Genomic DNA, 24,685 nt, shown 5'->3' on the forward strand with positions numbered 1-24,685 from the left:
GATTAGGTTATATTATTTAGCACAACTGACTTTTAAGAAGGGGAAATGATCTATGTGAGTCTGACCCAATCACACATGCCCTTTACATCTAGGGTAAGAGGTCAGAAACACAAGGATCCAACATACCATTTCTGGCTTGAGCATAAAAGAAGCCAAATGGTAGGGATTGCAGGCAACATCTAGGAGCTGAGAGCCAGCAAACAGGGATCTCAGTGCTACAACTGCAAGAGGCTGAATTCTTCCAACTTGAATGCGCTTGGACGGTTTTCCTCCAGCACCTATAGATGAGAAAAGGCCCAGCTGACACCTTGATTTCAGCCCTGTGATACTCTGAGAACCCAGCCAAACTATCCTTGCTGTACTTCTGACCAACGGAACTGTGAGCTAATAAGTGGGTTTTATTTTAAGCTATTGAGTTTGTCATGTAAAAGTAGGTAACTAATACATTAAGCAAACTGACAAAATTTATCTAGAACTTTAGCTAAAGGAAAAAGATCATGAGTCCTAATTTTTATTTATGGCATGCTAAACAACTACAAGTATGATTCTGAGCAAATCACGCTAATTCTTCATGCTTCAGTTCCCCTATTTATTAAAAAACAAAACAAAACCAGACACACACTTCTTGGGACCACTAAGATCATAAAATGGAGTGAGAGAGCATTCCATAAAAGCAATTGTGCTCTTATTACTACAGAAAAACTTCTCGTAAAATATACACGTGTACTAGTTGACACGGCACTCCTACAACATGGCATAAGGAAAAAGTTATTCCTCATCTATAAATTGTATACTTAGCCATAGCCAATCATTTCACAAAAAGATCTAAAGGACTCAGCCAAGCCAGGCTCTAAATATTTTATATCAGATCCTTCTTCAGACCGTTATTGTAGCTGTTTCTGTGGACCAGATTGTAAGTTGTTTGGGGGCAAGAACCCATGCTTTGTTCATTTGACATGTCCAATATTTAATAAATATTTTAAAAATTATCATCACTCTAGTTTTAAGAACATCATCCTAAGCACAGTATATTCATTTATTCATTACTTTATGCAAATTGAACAAGCTAAAGAAAAGTTTCAAGTTAAGGTATATGACAGTACAGTACAATTGTTATAGACAGCTCAGATCAAACCTTCAAGAATAATGTCTTTCCCTATGAATGAGGCCAGGGGACCCTGAGTGGTGCTTCAGCCCACATGACATATTTGTTAGCTGTCCTTGGGGAAAATATCCAATTGTGGGACAAATGTCACCTAGGGAGTCTTCCACCACCTGTGAAAAGCAATAAGCCTTCAGTAAAGACATAGGCTACCTATGGGTAAAATGGGAAATAAGTCTCACTGCAGCCAACAACAGTTTCCTTTCAAGTCCTAATATACCTAACCAGGAAGGAACAGGTAAGGTATCTGTCATTCAGAATCAAAAAGAACAAAGAGCAGGGTCTGGCTCTGATTCAATTTTTTTATTCTAGCACAGGACTGACATTCAGTTTCTTAGGATAGTGAGGCAACAGAGGGTCATAACATGGATGTGAATTCAGTTACCAACAAGCCCTGTTCCAGCTTTGCCACAAGATTTGCTACATTTCCACTAAAGGACAGTAAAGGCAGGGTAAGCTTTTTTGGGGGGGGTTGTGCTGGGTCTTCGTTGCTGCGCGTGGGGGCTACTCTTTGTTGCGATGCGCAGGCTTCTCACTGAGGTGGCTTCTCTTGTTGCGGAGCATGGGCTCTAGGCGTGTGGGCTCAGTAGTTGCGGCTTGTGGGCTCTAGAGCGTGGGCTCAGTAGTTGTGGAGCACTGGCTAAGTTGCCCTGTGGCATGTGGGATCTTGCCGGACCAGGGATCGAACCCGTGTCCCCTGCATTGGCAGGAGGATTCTTAACCACTGGACCACCAGAGAAGTCCCAAGCTCTTCTTTTTATCCACCACAGTTTCAGCCTTCCTATCTTTAGGACTATGTTGTCTCACAGGGCTTATGTGAAGAATAAATAATAAAATAGATGTAAAGCACTTTGTTTTGCAAAGTGTTTTGTAAAAGGTAAATAATATATGATGATGGAACCAATGAAACTCCCTTCAATTCCCACTCCTTATAGAGAAGTCAATTAGAACTAGAGAGAAGGAAATAATGGATACCTTCAAATGTAGGAAACTTTCCCTTCCATTTTAAAATAATGGCCCAAGGATGGCATGGAATGAGTCAATACCTCATATACCATTTACAGAGAAACAAACTAGATTCTGACATCACTACTTATTAGTGCCAACAGCCTCAACAGGAGTTGTGTAGAACTGGAGCACCCACTTCAAAAAAGAAAATCAAAGAAAAAAGGTATATCAGAGGAAAGGAAGTCTAAAACAAGAGCACAAAATTGAAAAATATGAACTCTAAAGCTAATTTACCATTATAAAGTTAAATGCGCTTAAGGGAAAGAAAACTGAAGATTATCTAGCAACCCCCAGAAATGAGATGGCAAACTCATGTTCTCCATGACTGCTAAGGAAAAAGTGCTAAAGGAGCAAGTAAGACTCTAGCAGCTCATCCACTTAGTTCCACACTGCCTCAGCAGCCCCACAGCTAAGCTCAGTATTGGAGAGTTAAATTTGTGACAACTCATACAAGAGACAACAAAGGAAACACAGTAGAGGAGAGTCCAAGAGCTTTTATTCCTAATTAAAAGATGTCTTTCAATCTACTCCTGCCTTCCAGAATCAGTATCTCTATCCTGATACAACCCAGGGAGTCCAGAAAGATTCCAGGCAGTGGCCCATGTGAAGCACAGGTTAGAAATGCCATATAGGGGACTTCCCTGGTGGTCCAGTGGTTAAGAATCTGCCTTCCAAAGCAGGGGGCGTAGGTTCGATCCCTGGTTGGGGAACTAAGATCCCACATGCCGTGAGGCAACTAAGCCCATACGCCACAACTACAGAGCCCGTGTGCTGCAACTACAGAGCCCACATGCTCTGGAGCCCGTGCGCCACAACTAGAGAGAAGCCCGCCTGCCACAACGAAAGATCCGCGTGCTGCAACTAAGACCCGACGCAGCCAAAAATAAATAAATATATATTTTTTAAAGGCCATGTAAAGAACATTATTAGGTAACTGTACTCCATTCCCTGTTTCAATAATTATAAACTTGAAGCAATTTGCTTATAAATTCAAAGCAACAAACTCAATTTCCCTCACGACCGTCTAAAACTGTTTAGAGTCTGCTTTCCAATAAACCACATTTCCCGACTATAATTAAAATGAGGGGAAAAAACTATCTTAATATTAGAATTCAATCCTCTGAGAGACAGGTCCAGTACGTTCGAACAGTTCTCTAATAGTCCAAGAAGGCAAGTCTCTTGGGGAAAAGAAGGCAACTTTTTGCCTCCAGCTTAGCTCATCCTGAAGCCTGGGACTGGCAGAGCCTGCATCCTAGATAGCTGATAGCCTAGAGGAATAAGGACAGTCCACTCAGGTTTCACTATTCCAGCTCAGCAGAACAGGTGGAAACCAGGCTGGGAACATTGCATTCTTCCTCTATGTCCATGCAAACAAACTGCCAGCCCCCTGCACTACAAAGCACTCAATGACCGGGAAAACAAGCTGCCACTAGAGAAAGTGCTCAGATTCTAGAAGTCCTAGTTTCCTATCAAGTACCTCATGGTGTGGCAGACACGCCCCTCTCCTTTGCTGTCAGGAAGGAGGTGCACACACATTCTGTCATCTGGTGAGAGGGCAGAGTAAGCAAAGCTTCCTCCCTTTCAAACATCCAAAGGTTCTAATAAAACTTTCAAATACATATATAGAAAACAATAAATAACGTTAACCTACTTTTCCAAAGTTTTGACATACTTCTCAAGCTCCAAATACTGGTACTTGTTCTTTACTTTCTTATCAGGCCTCTCTCTTCACTGCCTTAGCTTAGAGAAGCTAAGAAAAAAGGGGTGTTGTTCATTCATTTGGAAAGAGTCAATGACTCAGGAATGCTGTTTCCCAATCTCCGTAGCAACTGTCTTCTCCTCCCATGTTGTGATGTGAGTAGCAGGACATCTACTCTTTCTCAAGGGTGAGCACATGAATGACACACCCAAAGGCCTGACAGACAGGAAGTTCCTGCAGCTGATATTGCTTCTACATACAGGCACCAAGCATGAGGCCACCTTGTTTTAAATCCCATTCTCAAACCCTTCATTTCTAAATGATGGTTACACTTCTTCTACCCTCACATCATTCCTGAATACAAGAAGTAATCATGACCTACTGGTAATAGCTTAACTGATCCAAAAATTATACTACTACTCAAAAAGCCAGACTTGGGCTTCCCTGGTGGCGCAGTGGTTGAGAGTCCGCCTGCCGATACAGGGGACACTGGTTCGTGCCCTGGTCCGGGAAGATCCCACATGCCGCGGAGCGGCTGGGGTTGTGAGCCATAGCCGCTGAGCCTGCGCGTCCGGAGACTGTGCTCCGCAACGGGAGAGGCCACACCAGTGAGAGGCCCGCATACCGCAAAAAAAAAAAAAAAAAGCCAGTCTTGATTTTATGAAACCACGGTAAACATTTACTGGCCTTTTACAAATCTAGAATTAATATTTTATTTTGAGAAAATTTGGGGAAGGGAGGGGGAAGACAGCATGAGGTGAAATCTCATTACTCCTCTATAACCAGAAATATAAGCAAGAGTTAAAACAAGAAACTTCCGATACTTCTAGCAACCGTACTTGTGTGGAACTATGTTCTAATGCAAACACATTACAGAATTTCATGCCAAAGTACTTAGGCTCCAAAGAGACTTCCATGTACCACGTATTTTTCTCTTTGGTTCTAACTACTGAAAAGTAACTAGAATTTCTGGAAAACGAGTTAGGATATTGTTTTACTCTATTTTTATACACATCTACATTTTCTTAGAAAAATGTGTATCACTTTTATAATACAAGTACATTTCCAGGGAATTACCTGGTAGTCCAGTGGTTAGGATTCCATGCTTTCACTGAGACTGGGGTTCGATCCCTGGTCAGGGAACTAAGATCCCACAAGCTGTGCAGTGCAGCCAAAGCAAAATAAAACAAAATTTCCATTTCAAACAAAAGTACCAATTTTCAAAGATCAGAAAGCTGAAAAATGTTTATGACACATTGTTTTAAAAGCAGAAAATGTGTAGCAACTGTAATTGCAATGTTGTAAAAATATCTGTGCATAGAGATAACGAATATTCAAATACTAAGTGAAATAAAAATAAAAAATAAAAATTGGGGGTTCTTAGATTTTGCTATTTTGAAAATGTATGTATATGTCTTTTCAAAAAGAGTATAAAAAATTATTTTAAAAGAGTATAAAAATTAGCACAGCACCGAAAAGCAAAATATCATCCAATTTTCATATTCAAAATGCCCACCAGCATTTACTCTTTTCCAGTAGTACTTTGCTTAAGGCAACACTCTGGCAGGGCACAGTTACAAAATTTAGGGATGACAATGCAATGTGAGAAAGAATAATGAACAGTTAGGGGAGTCTAAAAGCTAGCTTACCTAATTACATGACCTTGAGCAACTTAATACCTCTAGGCCTCAGTGGCCTTCTCATGTTAAGATGAGGAGGCTGAGTCAGATCATTTCTAGGGTCTCTTCAGGGACCCTTAAAGACAGTGCTTAGTTACTACTGCTCTTTGTGAGGGCAGCCCAATGCCTGCTGCTTGCTTGATAGGACATATCCTACAGAGACTTCTCACCACTTCTTCTTGTGGTTTCAATCACAGGAAACAGACGTCAGCCATGGGCCTAGAAGTAAGTAACGAACAAGCCCTGGCAGATGCAAAGAGCTGCCAACTAAGGCCAACTCCCATCTTTTTAAAATACCAGAATCAAGAAATCACTAGAAACCTCTATGCCTGGGGAGCCTGACACACATCTTTCACAAAAACTAACAAAACTAAAAATGTTTCTTTAGGGCCCATGAAAGCATGATGAAATAATTTTAGAAGAGTCCTTAAAACTACTTTGCTTCTACGGCCAAATGAAGGAATCAAAGAACTCCATAGCTATGGACAGAAATATGTGACTTTGAGAAAAAACTAAGGCAATCCTACCGCCAGCAGCATTTTTTGTGGAGATCCAGACATATCCTGAGGACCTGAAGACTCATCTTGGTCTCCTTTATTTAATATTCTGTGTAAACCTTTCTGTAGCCATGAAAGACTGTGGTACTGATTCAAATAATATAGGAACTTAGCAATTATTCACTTTAAATGTATGTTACCAATCCCTAGAGCAGTGGGTCAAATACTGCTCTCATTTATAATGATAAAAGTTGGCAGCCCTGTGTTATGTAAAATAATGCAGATTTTAAATCCGATAGACATGTTCCTTCATTAAATATTGATACAAGACAAAACCTAAGACACTATCTCTAGAGAAAAATAAAAATCTTTTCTCAACAGAGTTCTTCTGGTCTGGTATAGTCATGTCAGTGGTTCTCTTTGCCTCACAGTTACCTTGGTGAGAGGACTAATGTTTTCAAAACTGTCAATCTCCTACATTAGACCACAGAAATAGAAAGCCTTGAAAGTAATCCCAAGAGTCACAAGACTCATAGTAAAACTAAAATACATAACAGGTTATTGCTAATGTGAGTTAAACATCACCACTCTTAGATACCTTACAAGCTAGATGGGAGATAAGACCCACCCTCCTCAAGAGATCTTGATATCATTCTGTCTCTTTCTTTGTCTCTTTATATATACATATACATATATATATACACACACACACACTATATATATAGTGCATTCATGGAAGACTAAAGAACACTTCAAATAAGCATGCAATCAAAACCAATACTGCACTGTGCTAAAGTATGTTTAGAAGAAAATGACAGGTCCCAGAGATAGGCTCAGATTATTCCCACAATTTCCCACCTGAGCCCACAATTTTTTTTTTCTTTGGCCACACCGCATGGCATGTGGGATCCTAGTTTCCCGACCAGGGACTGAACCTGAGCCCCTTGCATTGGAAGTGTGAAGTCTTAACCACTGGACCGCCGGGAAAGTCTCTGAGCCCACAATTAGACTAAACAGTGCTGAGATCCAGATGAAGACAGTCACATCTTTTAAAATCTAGAATGATCACTGAAAGTCTGAGAAGATGGATTATTACAATGGATAAGGAACGGAAATCAAACAAACTTAACTACCTAAACTCCATCTAGATAGCAGAAGTGATTTGCTGGAACCTTAACACTAATCTATTCATGTTCTTCACCACCACATATTCACAAGGCCAAAAACTGCATCAACATGCATCATGACATGTTACAAAATGCAAATTTTTCCATTCTGCTTTTCGTGGGTTTCTACAGAAAGAGAACCTAAAAGCCCTCCCCAGGGATAAAATAATCTCCATGAAGTGGCTTTCTTAAATGATTCATCTCCCACTGATCCTCTTGACTGCTATAACCAGGCCATTTCTTTTTACTACAGCCATACATTCAAACCTCTGAGCCTCTGTTCACATTGCTCCCTACCCCACAAAACCCCTTACCCCTCTCCTCTACCAATCCCTGGATTTACTTCCAGGGCCTATCATGTTCCTTCATGTTCCAGGGCCTTCATCTTCTATGAAGCTAACTAGCATTGCCCACAATTGTATTCTAGATCATTTATGTATAATTTGGGACTTCAGTATAGACCTTTGAAATCACTCACGCTGTCTCATTTTACAAGGAAAGACCAAGAAAAGAAGAGCGACTTGCCCAGAGTTCACACAGTTAATTAGTAGCAAAGTCAAACTAAGTAGCAATATATGGAAAGAATATTTCAGTAGGAGTGAGAGATGGGGGTTCTAGTCCTAGGTCTAGTTGTAAACTTGGACAGATCACTTCTCTAGGCCCACATTCCTTCATCTATAAAATAAAGGATTTGAATTAAATACCTTTTAGCATCCTTTTCACCTCCAGCATTCTATGATTCTGAAACAGGTCTTCTGACTCTCCGCTCAGTAATCTTTCCACTTAATTCCTTAAATTCTCTGAATTTCTACAGCTTTTGAAGTCTATGCTAATGGCCTTTAAGCTTTTCCTACCTATTCTTCTACAGACACGGCTGAGATTACAATCTCTTAAAAAGCATGGACTGAACCTGATAGGTCAACCACATGGTTCTTGATCTTCAGCCTTTTGGATCTAGGGTAGATTCACACAAACAAGAGAAACTCTATTCTCTACTCTTTGCCACCAATCATACAGAAAATCCTAGTTCCAAGTACCTGGACCTCTGTGGCAATGTCTTAATTATTAACCACAGGCAAATAACTGCCAGGTCTAAAGAATAAACTTCAGCAGTCCCCAGACTCAGGAGAGACCCTAGAGTTAGTAACCATTTGCAATCCTTATTTGTTTCAGGGCCAATTCTAAAATATAAAAATGATAACTATGGAGCTGGTCTAGCAACAGCTTCCTCCTTCCTATACGTCACCACTACCTGCTGCTCGCAGCAATTTAAACAACTAAAATTCCTGCCAGGTGATGCTGTTAGAGCTGTTCTATTTACAAAGGAGATAAGGTTACATTAAAAAATAATAATAATTTAGACAACTTCTTAATAACGTATGAGCCAGGGGAAAGGGAGATTTTGCATGCACTATAACAGCTACTTTTACATGCCTAAGAAAGGTTTAATTAAGATTCCTGCAATGGTCTCAAAGTCTAAATTATTAAATGCAAAACGCAGTTAGGCATTTAGCCACTGCACTTTGTTCATCTAGACCCAACACTTCTTTTCCCACTAACTGAACTGAAAAAGAGTCCAGTTTTAGTAGACGGCAGTAGTCAAAGGGCTCTAAAGATATACCATCAAAATTTTCTATGAAATTCCTAACAGTGAATACCCTTTGATACAACAAGTGCAAAAACTGGACATTTGTAAACTGTCAATACAATGCAGTGAATAAGAAGATGGCTGTGTGTGGGTGTGTTTAAATCAGCCAGACCTAGGTTTGAATTCCAGTTCTACGACCTCAAGCATGTTGCTGATCTCACTGAGTTTCAGTTTAATTACCTAGAAAGCAGGAATAACAATAGTACCTATTTTATACCTAGAGCCATTCAGTGCAGCACTAGGGCTATAGCAAGTATGCAACAAACAAGTGCTATTATTACTGTTACTGTTATTGTTATTATTACTCCCTGTCCTTCCAGTCTGCAATGAAGTAATCTTCCTATCTATAAAGATGCTGAGCATTCATTAATATCTATAGATAGGAAGACTGGCATTATACAACCTGTAGCACACTGAGTACAGGAAAACAAAAGGTTTCTAACACCACATAAGAGATGAAAATGCTTTCACTATAAATAGAATCTCAAAGGTCCCCAATCCCAAGAGTATCAGAAATGATCTGTCTTGTCTACGGGTGAAAATTTACACCCCAAAGAGAACATGTGGAATATAACTGACATTTCCACAGTGATAAAAGGAGAATTCAAGAGCTAAATCTATAAAACTTTTAGGAGAAAAATCTTAGTGACTGTGATTTTAGCAAAGATTTTTGAAATATGATACAAAAAGCAAAAACAATTAATTGGATGGACTTCATCAAAATTAAACATGTTTGTTCTTCAAAATATACTGTTAAGAAAATGAAAAGGCAAGTCACAGGAGGAAGAAAACATCTGTAAAACATATATCCAACAAAGGACTTGTATTTAGACTGTAATAAAAAAATTTTAAGTGGGCAAAATTTTTGAACAGACACTTCAAGGAAGATATACAGCAAATAAACACATGAAAAAATGCTCAACATCATTAAGGAAATGCAAATTAAAGCCACACTGAGATACCGTTTGTAGACTGAAAAAAAAATGCACAACCTAAAAGTTGAAAATTATGTTTTATTCAGAGGCCTTACTGAGGACTAAAGCACGGGATGGCAGCCTCTCAGATAGCTCTGAGGGACTACTCCAAAGATTTAAGAGAGGAGCCGGGATATACAGGAATTCTTGCTGGAAAAAAAAAAACCATGAAGTTGAACATCAAAAGATTACTGCTAATCACAAAAAAACAAGACATCTCAAGTTAATGATTTTTAGTGCTTTTCTGTATATGGGAAGATGTAAGAGTCTGGGCTTACTGAAATCATTCCTTTGATATGCATCTTAACTACCTAAGGCCAGTATCCTGCTTTTCTCCATCCTGAATTCCCCTCAGGGTGCATAGTCTGGACAGCTACAGTGACTGATGGCCTGGTGGCTGGCAACCTGTTTTTCTCCTCCCTGAATTCCCCTCAGGGTGCACCATCAGGGACTCCTGCAGTGGCTGATGACTTTATGGCCACAACATCCTTTGTTTACTGAAATGGCAAGCGACATTCTTTGTCCACTCACTACACACCCACTAGAATGGCTAAAATTTAAGACTGATCATACCAAGAGCTGACAAGGAACCAGAACCCATATATTGCTTGTGAGAATGTAAAATGGTATAACCACTTTGGAAGCAGTTTGGCAACTTCTTTAAAAGTTAAACATAGCCCTACCATATAGCCTAGTCATTCCACTCCTAGGTATTTACAAAAGAGAGATAAAGGCATATGTCCAGACAAAAACTTATACGTGAATGTTCACAGCAAAACAAAAAAGAACCAAAACTGGAAACAATCCAAATGCCCATCAACAAGTAAATAAATTATGGTAAGCCCATACAATGTAATATTACTCAGCAATAAAAAAGAATGATCGGGGGCTTCCCTGGTGGCGCAGTGGTTGCGCGTCCGCCTGCCGATGCAGGGGAACCGAGTTCGCGCCCCGGTCTGGGAGGATCCCACGTGCCGCGGAGCAGCTGGGCCCGTGAGCCATGGCCGCTGACCCTGCGCGTCCGGAGCCTGTGCTCTGCAACGGGAGAGGCCACAGCAGGGGGAGGCCCGCGTACAGCAAAAAAAAAAAAAAAAAAAAAAGAATGATCTATTAATATAGCTAACATACATTATGCTGAAAGAAGCCAAAAGAAAGGGTTCATATTGTGTATAAGTCCATTTATATAAACTTCTAGAAAATACAAACTAATCTATAGTCATAGAGAGCAAATCAGTGGTTAGTTACCTGGGGATTGGGGCACAAGGAGGAATGAGAAGGAGAGAATACAATGGGGCAGGAAAAAACTGTTGAGGGTGATGGATATATTCCTTATCTTGCCTGTGGCAATAGGTTCACAAATTGTGCACTAAATATTTGCAGTTTAGTGTATGTTAATTATACACCAATAAAGCTGTTTAAAGAAAAAAGATGTCCAAAGGATCTGTGGCAAAACAAACAGGTGAAGACTCCTGAATAAAGTATGAGCTACTCTAGGGGGAAAAAAAAAAAGCGCAAGTGTGGGTTATCTTTTTACTTGATCCTCAAGTTCTAACATTAAAAAAAAAAAAAAAAAAAGGCAGCTATATCTGAGATATAAGCCCACTACCTTGGTTTTCTGTGACCATTAGAATCAAAGATGGTTTATAAAGCAACCTCTGTTGGATCCTTGAAGTATGATAAGTCTTCAAAGAAAATGCAAATCCTATTGCTTTCAAACAGTACTATTCCTAAAACAGGGAATAAGTCACAGAATCAGAAACCCAGAAAAATAATCTAGGACACCATAAACGTTACGTATCTGCTACCTAACAGAATGACAAAGTAGCTATAGCCTAAAGACCACTTATAACCACAATCAAGGATGGAATTTCCCATCTTCCATATAACAATGCTTCCACATAGGAATGCTGTGTTTCTCTTAATTGAGTTCTTTATGATTTTTCTCTTTTGTATCCCCTTATCTGTTTCATCCCCCTTCTTGGAGGGAAGAAATTTAAGCAAATATTTAAAGGACAAATTGACACTCCCTAATTGTCACAGAGCCAAGCAACAGAGTCAATTTCTTCAATCTTTTCCCTTTCAGTCTCATAGCTTCTAGCATATCTGTTCCTTTTATATAATCCCTTTCCTCCAAGATCCTCAAATTTACTAAAGGAAATGTAGAATCCAAAATTTTATGCTTTTGCCTCCTCCATTTATTTATCCAATTTCCAACCTACACCTGTAAGAAGGGATTGCTGCACTGAGTGGGTGTTTGGGCTTGATGACATTTAAAGTCCCTTCCAACTCTAAAATTTTAAGACTACCACTCACAGCAAGCTTTACTAATGAATGGAAGTAAGAATCTCAAAGTTGAAAGAACAATGATTCACCCAGAGTTATCCTGTAATCAGTGGTAAAATTCCTTAAAATACTGGTCTCAATTTCCCTTTTCCTTCAGTAATTCTCTTACTTTCTTAAAAAAGGTTCTTTGATTAGAAAAACTGTTTGTTAAAAAAAAAAAGACATAGAAAATAAGGTAAGATGTGTTCATAGTGATTAAAATATTCTTTACTTTTCAATTTTATCTTCAAGGTTTTAAGAAATTTTAGTATAAGCATCTTTTACTGCTCCTGATTCCCCAAAGGCCTGGCTATCCAAGGGACTAGAACCAGTCCTTATAGCAGCAGGGCAGTAGTAAAAACAAAGAGGGAGGGAATGATAAGACAGCTAGGCACAGGGAGAGGGTTGGCATTGTCTCATCTAACCCAAACTAGGGGCAAACACCCAATGCTGCTTTGCTGGTTAGCAAGAGGTGAATTTTTTCCTACTGCTTTCAGACAAAAGTGATTGGGAATAGAAGGCTCAACATAATAAAGAAAAACACTTAAGATCTGTTTCAATATGGGGATGCTTTTTGTAGTCATGATTTCAGCTGAGACATAAAATGAGAGAAAACACCACCTGCATATACAAACTCTTTGTTTCTCTATAATACCTAATATTTCTTGTTAATAAACATGATTTTAAGCTGTTCTTCTAAATCATATGTGGTATAACCTTCTTTTAAGCCTCTATTACATTTCACTGAAAATATAACACTCTCCAAGAATAACGTGGCAATCCATTTATAAAATACACTGAACACCCCAGGGGATAACAAAAGCTGATTTTATCACACAGGAAATAAAATTAGTCTATTCTGACCCATATGCCCATCAACAAAGTTAAATCACTTCTCACTTATTACTATTTTCTTAGCTTTTTAAATAAACAATTTACAGGCCATAAAAATTTCAACTCTTTTTATAAAAATATCCCAACATTTAACAACTCTCTCAAGGCAGAGATTTTAATTCTGAGGCATTCCCTCAGTTTCACCTCCTGAGGAAGGATTTCCTTTGAGACAAGTAAATGTAACATTATCCAGTGGATCCTTGTACTGTGTCTTTAAAGACCAGGCAGGCAGAGGGCAAATTTTTAAGGTATCATTCTGTCATCTCAAACTCTAAATAACATTCCTAAGCCTCCCCTCCCTCTTTCCAAACTAAGTAATCCCTGTGTTTATCAACTTCAAAAAACACAAATGACTTGTATAAAGTTCTCTGCATACTCCCTGGCTTTCAGCGACCTTTTGGATCAAAATTAAAGAAGCAGGTATCTGCATGAACAACTCCACTTCTTTCATAATCTGTACCTTTCCTAATATTTGTTTAAAAGTCTGCCTGGCATCCTTCATCTTTGCTCTCATTTTGGATGAACAGGGGTCTACTAAATATACTTTCACTCTCACTTTGCTTTTATTTATTTATTTTTAAAATAATTTTTTTTATTTTTTATTTTTGGCTGTTTGTTGCTGCGCACGGGCTTTCTCTAGTTGCAGCAAGCGGGGGCTACTCTTCATTGCAGCGCGAGGGCTTCTCATTGCGGTGGCTTCACAAGCTCTAGGCACGCGGGCTCAGTAGTTGTGGCTCATAGGCTCTAGAGCGCAGGCTCAGTAGCTGTGGCACACGAGCTTAGTTGCTCCATGGCATGTGGGATCTTACCGGACCAGGGCTCAAACCCGTGTCCCCTGCATTGGCAGGCGGATTCGTAACCATTGCGCCACCAGGGAAGTCCCTCACTTTGCTTTTAGAAGGGCATGAAACTGCAACACAGCAAATAATTTTACATAGGCATCCAAAACTAAACAAGATTTTAAAAATTACATATCTTCTATTATTTCTAATCCCACACTAAAATTCATGTTTTACAAAGTTAGGCTCCTAGTTGAATCAAGATGGGATAGTCTTTCTTAAAATGGATCAGTTCTCAATTGTATGAGAAGACATGGAGTCTGTAAAATGCAGGAATACTCTGCAGCTTCCTAACATCCTGGTTATACTTACTCCCCTTAAACATATTTCAGAAATCAGTCTCTCTGACACCCACATTCATTACTGCTGAAAAGGCAGAAAACACTGTTCATTTAGCATTTTTATTTCCCTTCATCTTAAGGGCTTCCAAAAGGAACTGGTATAATGCTGGACAAGGGAGAAGCTCATGGTCCAGGAGAAGACAGACTCAAGAAGAACCAAGGGGAATGGAACACCAGATAACCTGGCTTCACCACACACATTAGCATCTCGAACAACCACATGTTTTAAAAAGATGAGCCCTACCACTGTTTAAACTTAGACTCCTTGTGTCCTTTCCACACAAGATGCCTGTAAGGGTAAAGAGCAGATCTTAGGCAATTTCTGAGCTCTGTGTTCTCATCAGTTGATCTGTAATTAGAACCTGCATCAGCTTGGAAAGGTATGTAGCAGCTAAAGGGATTAGTAACCCCTCAGATGCAAACAAATACCTTCAGGCACACTAGGTCCAAACCAGTGCAGTTTTGTAAAATGCATTCTTAATGGAGCTCCCGAGGACACACACTGTAGAAAAGGTGGAGTAGGAGAAACAGCTTTGAGTTCACTTTTAGCCTGTAGTTCAAGAAAACTATGCCATGGGTAACAAAAGCAAACCAGCAATCTCGCCCACTCTACCCACCCCCATATACATACACAGACACAAAGAGAAGTGGATTGCAATGCTCCTCCTAGGCTCTCATTTTCACAGAGTTCTTATATAAAGAGCAATTAGAAGGAATATCCTGAAGCCTTGAGGTATGGTATAGTTGGCAATAAAGGGATTAAGCAGCTCTACTTTCCTGGAAACTTTCCAATTCCCTAGCCAGGAATGCAATTCTCCTCACTACCTGTGTGTGCTACATATTTTTTAAAAATTCAGCAGATTAAGAGTTAAGACCAACACCTCAGCAAGAAAAAGAGAACTTGGTTCAGCTGCACCGTCTCTAAAGCAAATACCAACAACTCTGAGCCAAATCCACTCAGCATACACAAGACTCCACGGACATTCCAAAAAACAGGTGAAAAGAAGCTGAATTTCCTCAGGTATCTCACCTTTCAGCCCCACACACTTAGTAGAATTTACAAATCTGTGAAACACATAAGTGTTAGATAAAACAAAAGCACTTGTAAAATTCCATTTAGAACCTGAAAAACATTTACAAGTCACAACAGAGATCACTATAAATCAGCAAAAACAGCTGGAATTTGGGTGAGGAAGGTCAAAGGGTAACCATGGAAACAAAAGCAAAACAAAATGATACAGAAATAGAAGAAATATGGGCCTTAAAACTTAAGGCTTAGAAGGAAAGCTCCCTAACTAGAAGTTCATGCTTATCCTAAAGAAACATAGGGGAATGTTGCTTTGGTCACCATAGAGGGAAAGCTGTCACTACTATTAAACCTACATTTCTGGGGGAAAAAAGATGTTCACCAGATAAAAACACAGGCAGTGACTGACAGCCTACAGTCACAGGAAAGGACATCCAGAAGCACCTGTCTTGCTAGAAATAGGTAGGAAGAGATGAGTCACTATTTTCATTCTGTTTAGTACTCTCCACATTTCAACCCTCTAGGTCCCAAAGCAACATTATCCTCCTTTTTCACCACTTTCTCAGTTTTCTACCCAGACTTGTGGAGTTGGGTCAGAATGCTAAGGGGTGGGGATAAGAGAAAAGAGAAAGAAAGAGGAAAAGGTTAGAAACCTTTTGGTTAGTAGAAAGAGATACTGGGGTGGCAGAGTAATTCCCTGGGAGAGAAGACTACATTACAGTTACAACTAGCAAATGGTTATTAAGATCCAAAACTCCCTCTCTTGGACAGCGCCCCCTATCTTTCAAAGCTTCTACAGTAAAAAAAAGCAAACAACTCCCTGGAGAGAGGAGTAAAAAAGAAGATGCAGTGTGTGCAAAGGTAATGAGATACCACAGTGTTACACGAATATCAATATTCTTTCAGATTGGAATTGGCACCTGATGAAAGTCAGACTCTTCTACAGGTTGGAAAAGGGTTGTCAGTAGCCTTGGGGCACAGGATGTGGCAGAAGAGCTGAAGAGATAGTTATCATGGGAAACGTACAAAAGGCAATTCCCTTAGGTACTCACAAACTTCTTGGCCTTTTAGTCTAACTTCCTCATGGGCGAGGGTGATCGCCGTCCTAAGAAGGGCATATTCATGAGAGAAGTTCGAACCCCTTGATAAGTGATAAGCAACAGGGCAAAGAGACAGGTTCTCTGCATAAGGAAACACTGGGAAGCCAACTCCCGTCATGCCCAATGACCAGAGTAACTGGGCAGGTACCCATTCCTGCAGTCGCAAGGACAAACGTCCAAGGGAGGAGGGAAGGCAGGGCCCAAGTCAGGTAACATTCCTGAGGGGAAGGATTATCAGGTGACACTGGGCTGAGGGCCCAGAGAGGAGACTGGGCGGGAGGAAAGTTAGCAGGTGAAAGAGATCAATCTTGGGGAAGGAAGTGACCTTTGGAGAAGCAAACAGGAGGATACCAAAAACAGGGGGAAGGGTAATAAGAGAAAATGGACCCCGAAAAGCACACAGGATCGAGATAGAGAAGGCGTGTTCGGGTAACGGAGAAAGAAGAAAGGAAGTGGGGCTGAGAGGGAAGAGATGGGGCCGAGACCGGCCACGGCTACGGGGGCTAAGAGCAGAGAGTGCGGGCTGGGGGATGAGGAAGCCCCGAGGTTGCCGGGGCAAGAGCCGGGTGGGACTCCGGGGCTCCGGGAGGTCCCGGAGCAGTCGGAGGTCGGGCTTCGGAGCCCAAGACCGAGCAAAACGAGGAAGGGAGACGCGGGGTCGGCTCCCTAGAGACGGGCGTGCACCCCTGGGGCCGGCTGCGGGGGTCTCCGGGGTCCGGAGGGCGGTTACGGGGCCAGGCTGAGGGAACAGGGTGGGAGGGACACTCACAAATTTCTTGGATTTGCCGCCGTCGCCGCCCGTCGAAGGCAGCTCGTCCGGGCTCCGGCCCTTCTTCTTGTCCCGGGTCCCGCGGCCAGGCCCCGGGCCCCCGCCGGGCGGCTCCATGTCCAGGTTCGCGCTGCTAGTGACCCCGCGCCTACGCCGCTCCCGCCCGGCAGCTCCAAGCCCGCCGCCGCCGCCGCCGCCCAGCAGCTCCTCAGCCAGCCGCCGCGCCCCGCCTCATTAGCATGCCGGGCTGCGCGCGCCTCATGAATATACAACCGCGACGCCTCGCCCCCGCCCGCCTGCCCCACTTCCGCCCGGACACGCAGCCCCTACCAACGGGCGAAGGGAGGGGGGTGGAGGAAAGCCGCGGAAGCGCACTACCTGCCTGGCGGGCCTAACCATTCGGACCCACGTTGGGGGGGTGATGGTGAGTGGGCGGTGCAACTCTCCCGGGCAGCGCCCCCTGGCGGTTGGAGCGGCGCAGGCCTCCCTGCTCCCACGCAGTGCCCACGTGGCTGTAAAGCCTGGACCCTCTCACACTCCAGACCAGGATATTATTATCTGAACCAAAAATCGCATAAGAGAGACTGTTATCTTGGCAGAAAATTTAGTGCCGGGCTTTCCAGGATAATATAGTTTTTATGTGTGCAATACCCATGGAGCACATGAAAGAATAAAGTGATAGCTACCATTTATTGAAAGCTATGTACCAAGAACAGAGCTTGGTACAAGGGCCAGCGCTAGACTGAAGTCGACTAGCTCTGGAGTTAGATTACCTAGTTCTAAATCCCAGGTCTACTACTTTCCATGTTTCTAATCTGGAAAAACTAGTTATTGCTACAGTGTGCCTGAAGCTTAATAATAGTTAACCATTTACCATACACTTGTTCTATGCCAGACTCTATGCAAAAACACTCTACACCTATTCTCTCAGTGAATCCTCACAATGCCATGTGATAGATTCCACTAGTCTCACCATTTTAAAGATAGGAAATTTGGACATCGACAATTGAAGTGACTTGCCCAAGGACACATAATGAAGTGACAAAAAACTTAAAACCAGGTTGGTCTGACAGCCAAGCCCTACGTTTAACCAGGATTCCCTACTGACATAAACCAAACCTGAGTGAAAAGAGCAGGCATTCTCCAAAAGTGTGTTCTTTGCTCTACTAGCTTCATTCCTCCCTCAGTAATTTCATCTATTCTCAAGAATAGCTACATCTGTCCCTTGTGTGAAAAGCCTGTGGTACCCAGTAAGCCCTCAAAGTCTGGACTTAATTATCTTTCCCACAACTGGCAAAAGATTTCAACTGCATGTTCCTGGAGGGCAGTCAGTGACTCACTCACTAGGGAGCCCAGCGCTCAGTCTAGGATCTGTTATATTACAAAGACTCTGCCAAGCTGGCTGGCTCCTAAATCTGACCTTCATCTCTTACCTTCCACTTTCTAATTGCCTGATGGACAGTTGCACAGAGTTGTCCAGCCCACACTTCGAAATCAATTTGTCCAAAACAGTTCAAAAGCGACTTACTTTCTATGCTAGTGTTGAGAAACGACCGGATCAGAGGATGGAAGGAGTGATCCAGGTATTACTCTTCTTTCTTGTACCACTGTCTACATCTACTATCTACTATAGCATTTATCTTACTCCCTACTGGACTACAAACGCCTCCAGGGAAGAGTCCATGTTTGTGGCTACTACAATATCTAGCATCATTCTTCACATAGACAATGTAGATAAGGAGCAACTGCTTATGTCAGTCACCGTTTTATCTCAGTGTATCCTCACCAACTAGCATCACCAATCCCAACACCCAGGTTCAAAAACCTGAAGTCATCTTCCACTCCCTCTCTTAAGCTAGTAATCTGCTCAGGTTTGTCTAACTCTTAAATAAAATGCTCTCTTAACTCCCTATATATGAGTAAGAGAATCCCTGTAGAATACATATATACAGGTCCTAATAAGGTGAGTGCTGAATGAATGTTAACTACGATTTTTATTGCATACATCATCACCCCATTTCCTCTCTCTTCATACACAGGCAGCTAGCAAGAATTAAGAATATTCCCAGAAAGGCAAAAGGTACAAAAAATACCAACTTGGTTTATTGAATAAAAAGGGTGGTAAAATGGACATAAAGCCAAAAGTTAGAACAGGACATTTTCACATCCTCCCCCGTCTCAAAACTGTACTTCCCATCATCTGGGTCAAGGTGTTAGGGAGCCAGAGCCCCCTAAAATCCCTTACTATTCACCTGCACTGGAAACAAGGCCTGCATTAGGAGAACCCAGGAGGAAGTCAAAGGCAACCTTACTCCTGACTACCCCCTCACCCGTAAAGTCTCTGGGTTAGGGGGAAGTAGGGAAGGAATAAGTGAGCCAGAAGGGCTGGGACTGGCCTCTAGGGCTCACCGCCCAAGATGTCCTAGAGATGGCTATCCTTGTCCCCATCCAATCCCTAATAGGTACCATTCTCAGACCTTGGGAGGGAGAAGAGAGGGGATAGTTGGTTCCAGAACAAGATGTGGTCTCCAAACCCTTCCCCAGCGTTGGTAAAAGCCCTGAGAGTAACCTGACCAGGGGTGGAAGAGCCACACCTTTTCCCTCCCACCCAACCAAGAGGTAAAAAGGAATATCTGGGGACATAGCAAGCCCAGCCACTCTTAAATCTCCACGTCGCTTTCCTTGTCATTGTCATGGTCTCCATCATAGAATTCATTGGGTGCCTCTGGCCTACAAAGCAAGGAAAGAGAGAAAGAGAGGTCAGGCTCCCACTCTCCAAGTTCCAATCTTCTCCCACACAGGCACCCTCTCTGGAGCCATTTCTCAGTCCCCTATTGTCAGGGAACCACTCCTCTCCTTCTGCTGGTAGAGACTGACTGCTATTCATTCATGCATTCATATAGTCAATAAACATTTACTGACAGACTACTCTGTGCCAGACACTGTCATAAGCCTTAGCAATAGAGAATCAATCAGACAAAATTTCTGCCTATCCTCAAAAAACTCACCAAATAAATGAGACTGACAACTAACAAAGTAAAAACGTAAATATGGTAATTTCAGATGGTGGAAAGCACTATGAATAAAATGAAATAAAGGGATGTGACTGAGCATGATGGGAGGAAACAGGTAAAATTTCAGATAGGATTATCAGGAAAGGCTGTTCTAACATGGTAAGACCTGAAGTCTGAGAAGAAGCTGGACAGGCAAAGATATCAGGAAGACCATTCCAAGCTGCAAGAAAACCAAGTACAGAAGTTATGAGGTGGACGGAGACTGATGTATTCCAGTGAGAAAAGGAGGTCAAGATGGCTAGGGGAAGTGTGCACAGAGGAGGGTCATTAGAGATGAGACCAGGGACATAGGTAAGGGCCTTTTAAAGCATGCAGGGCCTTTTAAAGCCACCGTCAGAAATTTGGATTTTCTTCTAAGTGCAATGGAAAGGAGCATTTTTAGCAGAGGAGTGACATACTATAAACCTGTAGTGAGCAAAGGGATGTGAAAGCAACACAAGGTCCAATAAGTACTCAATACTGCTCTTTCTTTTTGGAAAACTATTCTCTGGGAGAACATGTATAACTGAATTATCCTGCCCACGGCTGATAACTGAGAAAGAAGGAAGAAAGTCATCAAGGAGAAGCTGGGGAACAAAGTCAGGAAAGGCCCCCTCTGCCTGGAAAGCAATGTCTCAGTTACCTCTAAGTGCAAAAGGGTTAAAGGTGAGGAGTCAGAGACTCGAGTTTGAATCTCAGTCCTGATATTTAACTAGCTGTGGGACTTTCACAAAGTTATTTAGCCTCTCTGAGCCTTAGATTCCTCTTCTGGTAATTTAAGAATAGCGCCTCTTAGGGTTGTCTGATGGCAAGAGACTGATGACAGGATGACATTGTATCATGTATGTTTTAATATAAAGCACTCAGTAACAGTCTGCTGCTTAGCAAGCCCACAAAAAAGTGGTAAAACTTATTACTACTCTGCAAATGATATGCAAGCTGGAGCTATAGGCATCAAAGAAAAGGAGCTCAGTGGGTGGTCTGATGGTAGGGCTTAGGACAGGAAGAGCACTGAGGCTTCTGTCAGCTGTTGCAAGCAGGCTGTATAATGCAGAGACTAGGTCCAGATACCAGCCTGGAACTACAGATGAAAATAAAACAAACTTTGCCAAAAGGAAGAACTTAAAAACAGATTTTTAAGAAAATCAATTTCCAAAAGTCAAGCCCCAGAGACCTGGAGAAGTTGAGAAGGAGATGAGGGGTCAAAAAGGATCGCTGAGGCCAGATGTTCAGATACTTCCTCAACCAAGAGAAAAAATAAGGGGTTACTCACAGAGGAGAAGGGTTGGAGTGGTCCCAAGGGTCTAAGCAGTAGAGCCCAGGCCCAGAGGAGAGATCTGGAAGCCTGAACTCTAAGAAAGAGAGAAGATTCTGGAAGGGACTGAGAAGCCCATCAGACTCTGCAGCAGAGCCAGCTCAAACGTCTAACAGTGCGTGGAAGCAGGACCAGGTGTCCTACAAGCGTCCAGCAGTGGTTATCCCCCAGTCACATAAGGAAATCTGTTCTCTATTAAGTGCATCTGTTTCTGCACTTCTGGGTTCTGCTGTCTTTTCCCTTCATTTTTCAGAAAAGCCTGGTTTGGGGTTTTTTAAAAAGTCTATTCTAGTCTTTTTTTTCCCCTAATTCAGTGCATCTGTAAATATTTTAATATGTATCTCAGAAAGGTAAAGACATAAAAACACACACACATACACAATACAACTGAGAAAATTAAAAGAGGAAAGAAATCTAAGGGCCTTTCAAGAGCAGTACATGGGCAGTGACCTGTCCAGCTTAGAATCTGGAAGGAGTGAGTAAAATGCTGGCAAGAATATAAACTGTTACAGACTTTATGGAAGGCAATCTGGCAACAAATAAAAAAAATGTTAGTGCACACAGCCTTTGACCTAGCAGCAACAATTCCAGGAATCTCACCCACTCAAACAAGCATGCCAAGATGTATATGTACGGGGATTCACTTCCATATTCTTTGTAATATGGATAAAATGGGAAATAATGTAAATGCCCGTCAATGGCACTTGGTTAAATTATGCTACGTCCACACAATGGAATATTATACAGCTAATAAAATAATGAAGCAGATTTTTTAATATATTGGCATGGAAAGATACACTGTTATGTTAAAAAAAAAGTTGGAAATTGTAGAACATGTATAGAATAATCCAACTTGTATTTAAAAAAAAAGACTGCACAACTCTGAAAATGAGTGTATGTGTGCCCTTGTGTTTATATGTGAATGTTGAATAGTACAGTTGTAATCTACAGAAAAAAATCTGAAAAGATAGAAATCAAACTATTAACATTGGTTACTTTGTGAAACGGGTCTGGGATCGTGTAAAAGCAAACTGAACATATTTTGGTGCTGTTTAAAATTTTTACAACAAACATATGTTACTTATCTCATTAGAAGCAGGGCAGAAAATTGTGGGATTGCCACATACCAAAGGAGGTAAGCCAAGGACAATTAGGCTAATGCCCTCTCATGTACTTTTTCCCTCTTAACCTCCCCAAAAAGCTTGCGGGAATCCCTTGCTCTCAAGTCCCTGCCCCAGACCTGCTGTAGTTCTCCTCGGGACCCCTCTCCTCTGCGTCAGCCTCATCAGTCCTGTCATAGGTTAGGAGGTCTGCCGGCACATCGTGAATCTGGACGCTAGGTGCATGGTTCAGCATCTTCAGGTTTTCAAAGATTGTCTGGCGGATCTGGTCCAGATACTGGTTGGGGATGAGGAACAGACAGTGAGCAGCTCCCAGTGATTCCCAGGGCATCTATGCTTCTAACTGCCTTTTGCCCCTATTATCCTACTTTCAATCCCACCTTGCATCTTAGTTTGAATCTCCCAGCTGTTAACTGTCCCTCCTCCCAACCCTGACTGCTTCTACTTTAACCTGGGCTGCCTCCTAGCTGATAACAGTGACAGTGATGGCTGAGAACTTTCTTTTCTTCCGTGGTTTCTCTGATTTCCCACATCCTGGACCTCTCCTGGGCTCCCCCGCCCTGGTGCTCAGCTTCTCCGAGCTGCTGACCTGGCGTGAGTTCTGATTCTCGATGCGGGTGCTGACATCTGGATGGAGCGTGAAGTCCGGGGCAAAGTACTCGAAGTATTCTTGGGGGAAAAGGAGATTAGGAGGAGACGTTATGGCTCAGATAGAGGCAAGCAGGTCCCAAGACTTGCCGCTCTCTTTCCTTTCCATCTAAAACCCCTACATAATAGCTGCCCAACCTTTTCCCTGACCTGGGTCCAGGGGTTTAGTCTGCAGAGCTCTGAGAAAGTCAAACTTTCCACCTGCTTTCAAACCAGGCCATTTTGGGGTCTTGTGAAAATGGCCTTCCTGTTCTAGGGGCATCACAGGGTGGTCCTTACCACTGTAGGGAAGCTCCTCACTAATGGCCTCTTCTACTAGCAGCGATGTCTCATACGTCCTGAAACAAACCAGCAGAGGGGGGCAGGCTGAGCAAGTGGGCTAAAGGGCCCACCTGGCCATCTCTCAGGGAGCCCCTAGCTCACACTGGACAAGGGGGAGGAGGGAAAATGGGGCCATGCTCACCAGCAGCGGGCAACATTCCGGACAGTATAGCCACCACCACCTAGCACCAGCAGAGGGATATTGAAGCTCTTGACATATTCAACGCACTCCCTGTTAAAAGGAACCAGAGGAACGGGCGGCAGAAGTTACCAAAAGCCAAAGTATACGCTTCTAGATACTGCCTGGAAAGGTGCACAAGGAAACTAGAAAGTGTTTTCTATCTTGATCTAGGCAGTGAAGATCACTGAGTTATATCCCTGAGACTTGCGCACTTTATTATCCACATGTTGTGTCTCAATAAAAACTTTAAAATAGGGTGCACTCCTACCTCTGTCCTGCTCAGCACCCACCCTGGCACCTGACCTGTTAATCAACTGTTCTCACCAAGGCACCAGCAAGTGCTGTCAGTTTAGCCACCAAAATATAACTCAAATCATCTGCTCCTCTCCATCAACCACCTCCTCCAACTTAGCATCCTGCCTACACAACACCAATAGCTTCCTAACTGGTCTTCCCACTTCACTCCTGTGTATGCCCCCGCCACTCCAAACCTTTCTCCATTCAGCACTCAGAGCAGTCACTTTAAAATATGAGCCAGATCTTATCACTTCCCTGTTTAAAACCTGTCTAAAGTTTCCCATCACATCCGAAATATAATCTAGACTCCTTACCAGGGTCTAAATGCTCTGCACAACCCCACCACTGCCAACTTCTCAGACCTCACCTCAAACCACCTGCAGCCTGCTCTCCCTGTCCCTACCCTTGCTGGTTTTATTTCATCTCCTCCACTATACCAGTTCTGCCCTGTCTCAGAGCCTCTGCATGGGTCCTTCTCACTGCTTGGGATAGACCTCCCTCTGCTCCTTTTATGGCTCGCTCCTTTTAGCCTCCAGGTCTCAGCTCAGAATTTTGGGAAATTCTTTCCAAATCGTGCTATCTAAAGTAGGTTCTCCATTGTTATCCTGTGTCTTAGCTTTCTAT

General features: G+C 42.3%; 2 protein-coding genes across 2 annotated transcripts in view; both read right to left on the minus strand.

Annotated features, from left to right (window-relative positions):
* The window catches only part of LOC102981261 (protein diaphanous homolog 1), a 42,392-nt gene extending 25,040 nt beyond the window's left edge, over positions 1–17,352 (minus strand). The window contains exon 1 of the mRNA XM_007102078.4: positions 17,126–17,352. Coding sequence (XP_007102140.3) covers positions 17,126–17,242 — 117 coding nt within the window. The 5' untranslated portion in view covers positions 17,243–17,352. The remainder of the gene's footprint in view (positions 1–17,125) is intronic.
* A 1,994-nt stretch (positions 17,353–19,346) lies between these two features.
* LOC102979361 (protocadherin-1) overlaps positions 19,347–24,685 on the minus strand; it is an 18,308-nt gene continuing 12,969 nt past the window's right edge. Inside the window, exons 4-8 of the mRNA XM_055086912.1 lie at positions 23,726–23,827; positions 23,542–23,600; positions 23,204–23,283; positions 22,734–22,891; positions 19,347–19,855 (exon numbers count right to left, since the gene is read on the minus strand). Of these exons, the coding sequence (XP_054942887.1) occupies positions 19,786–19,855; positions 22,734–22,891; positions 23,204–23,283; positions 23,542–23,600; positions 23,726–23,827 (469 nt within the window). The 3' untranslated portion in view covers positions 19,347–19,785. The remainder of the gene's footprint in view (positions 19,856–22,733; positions 22,892–23,203; positions 23,284–23,541; positions 23,601–23,725; positions 23,828–24,685) is intronic.

The sequence above is a fragment of the Physeter macrocephalus genome, chromosome 8, assembly GCF_002837175.3.
Source record: "Physeter macrocephalus isolate SW-GA chromosome 8, ASM283717v5, whole genome shotgun sequence".
NCBI classification, from domain to species: Eukaryota; Metazoa; Chordata; class Mammalia; order Artiodactyla; family Physeteridae; genus Physeter; species Physeter macrocephalus.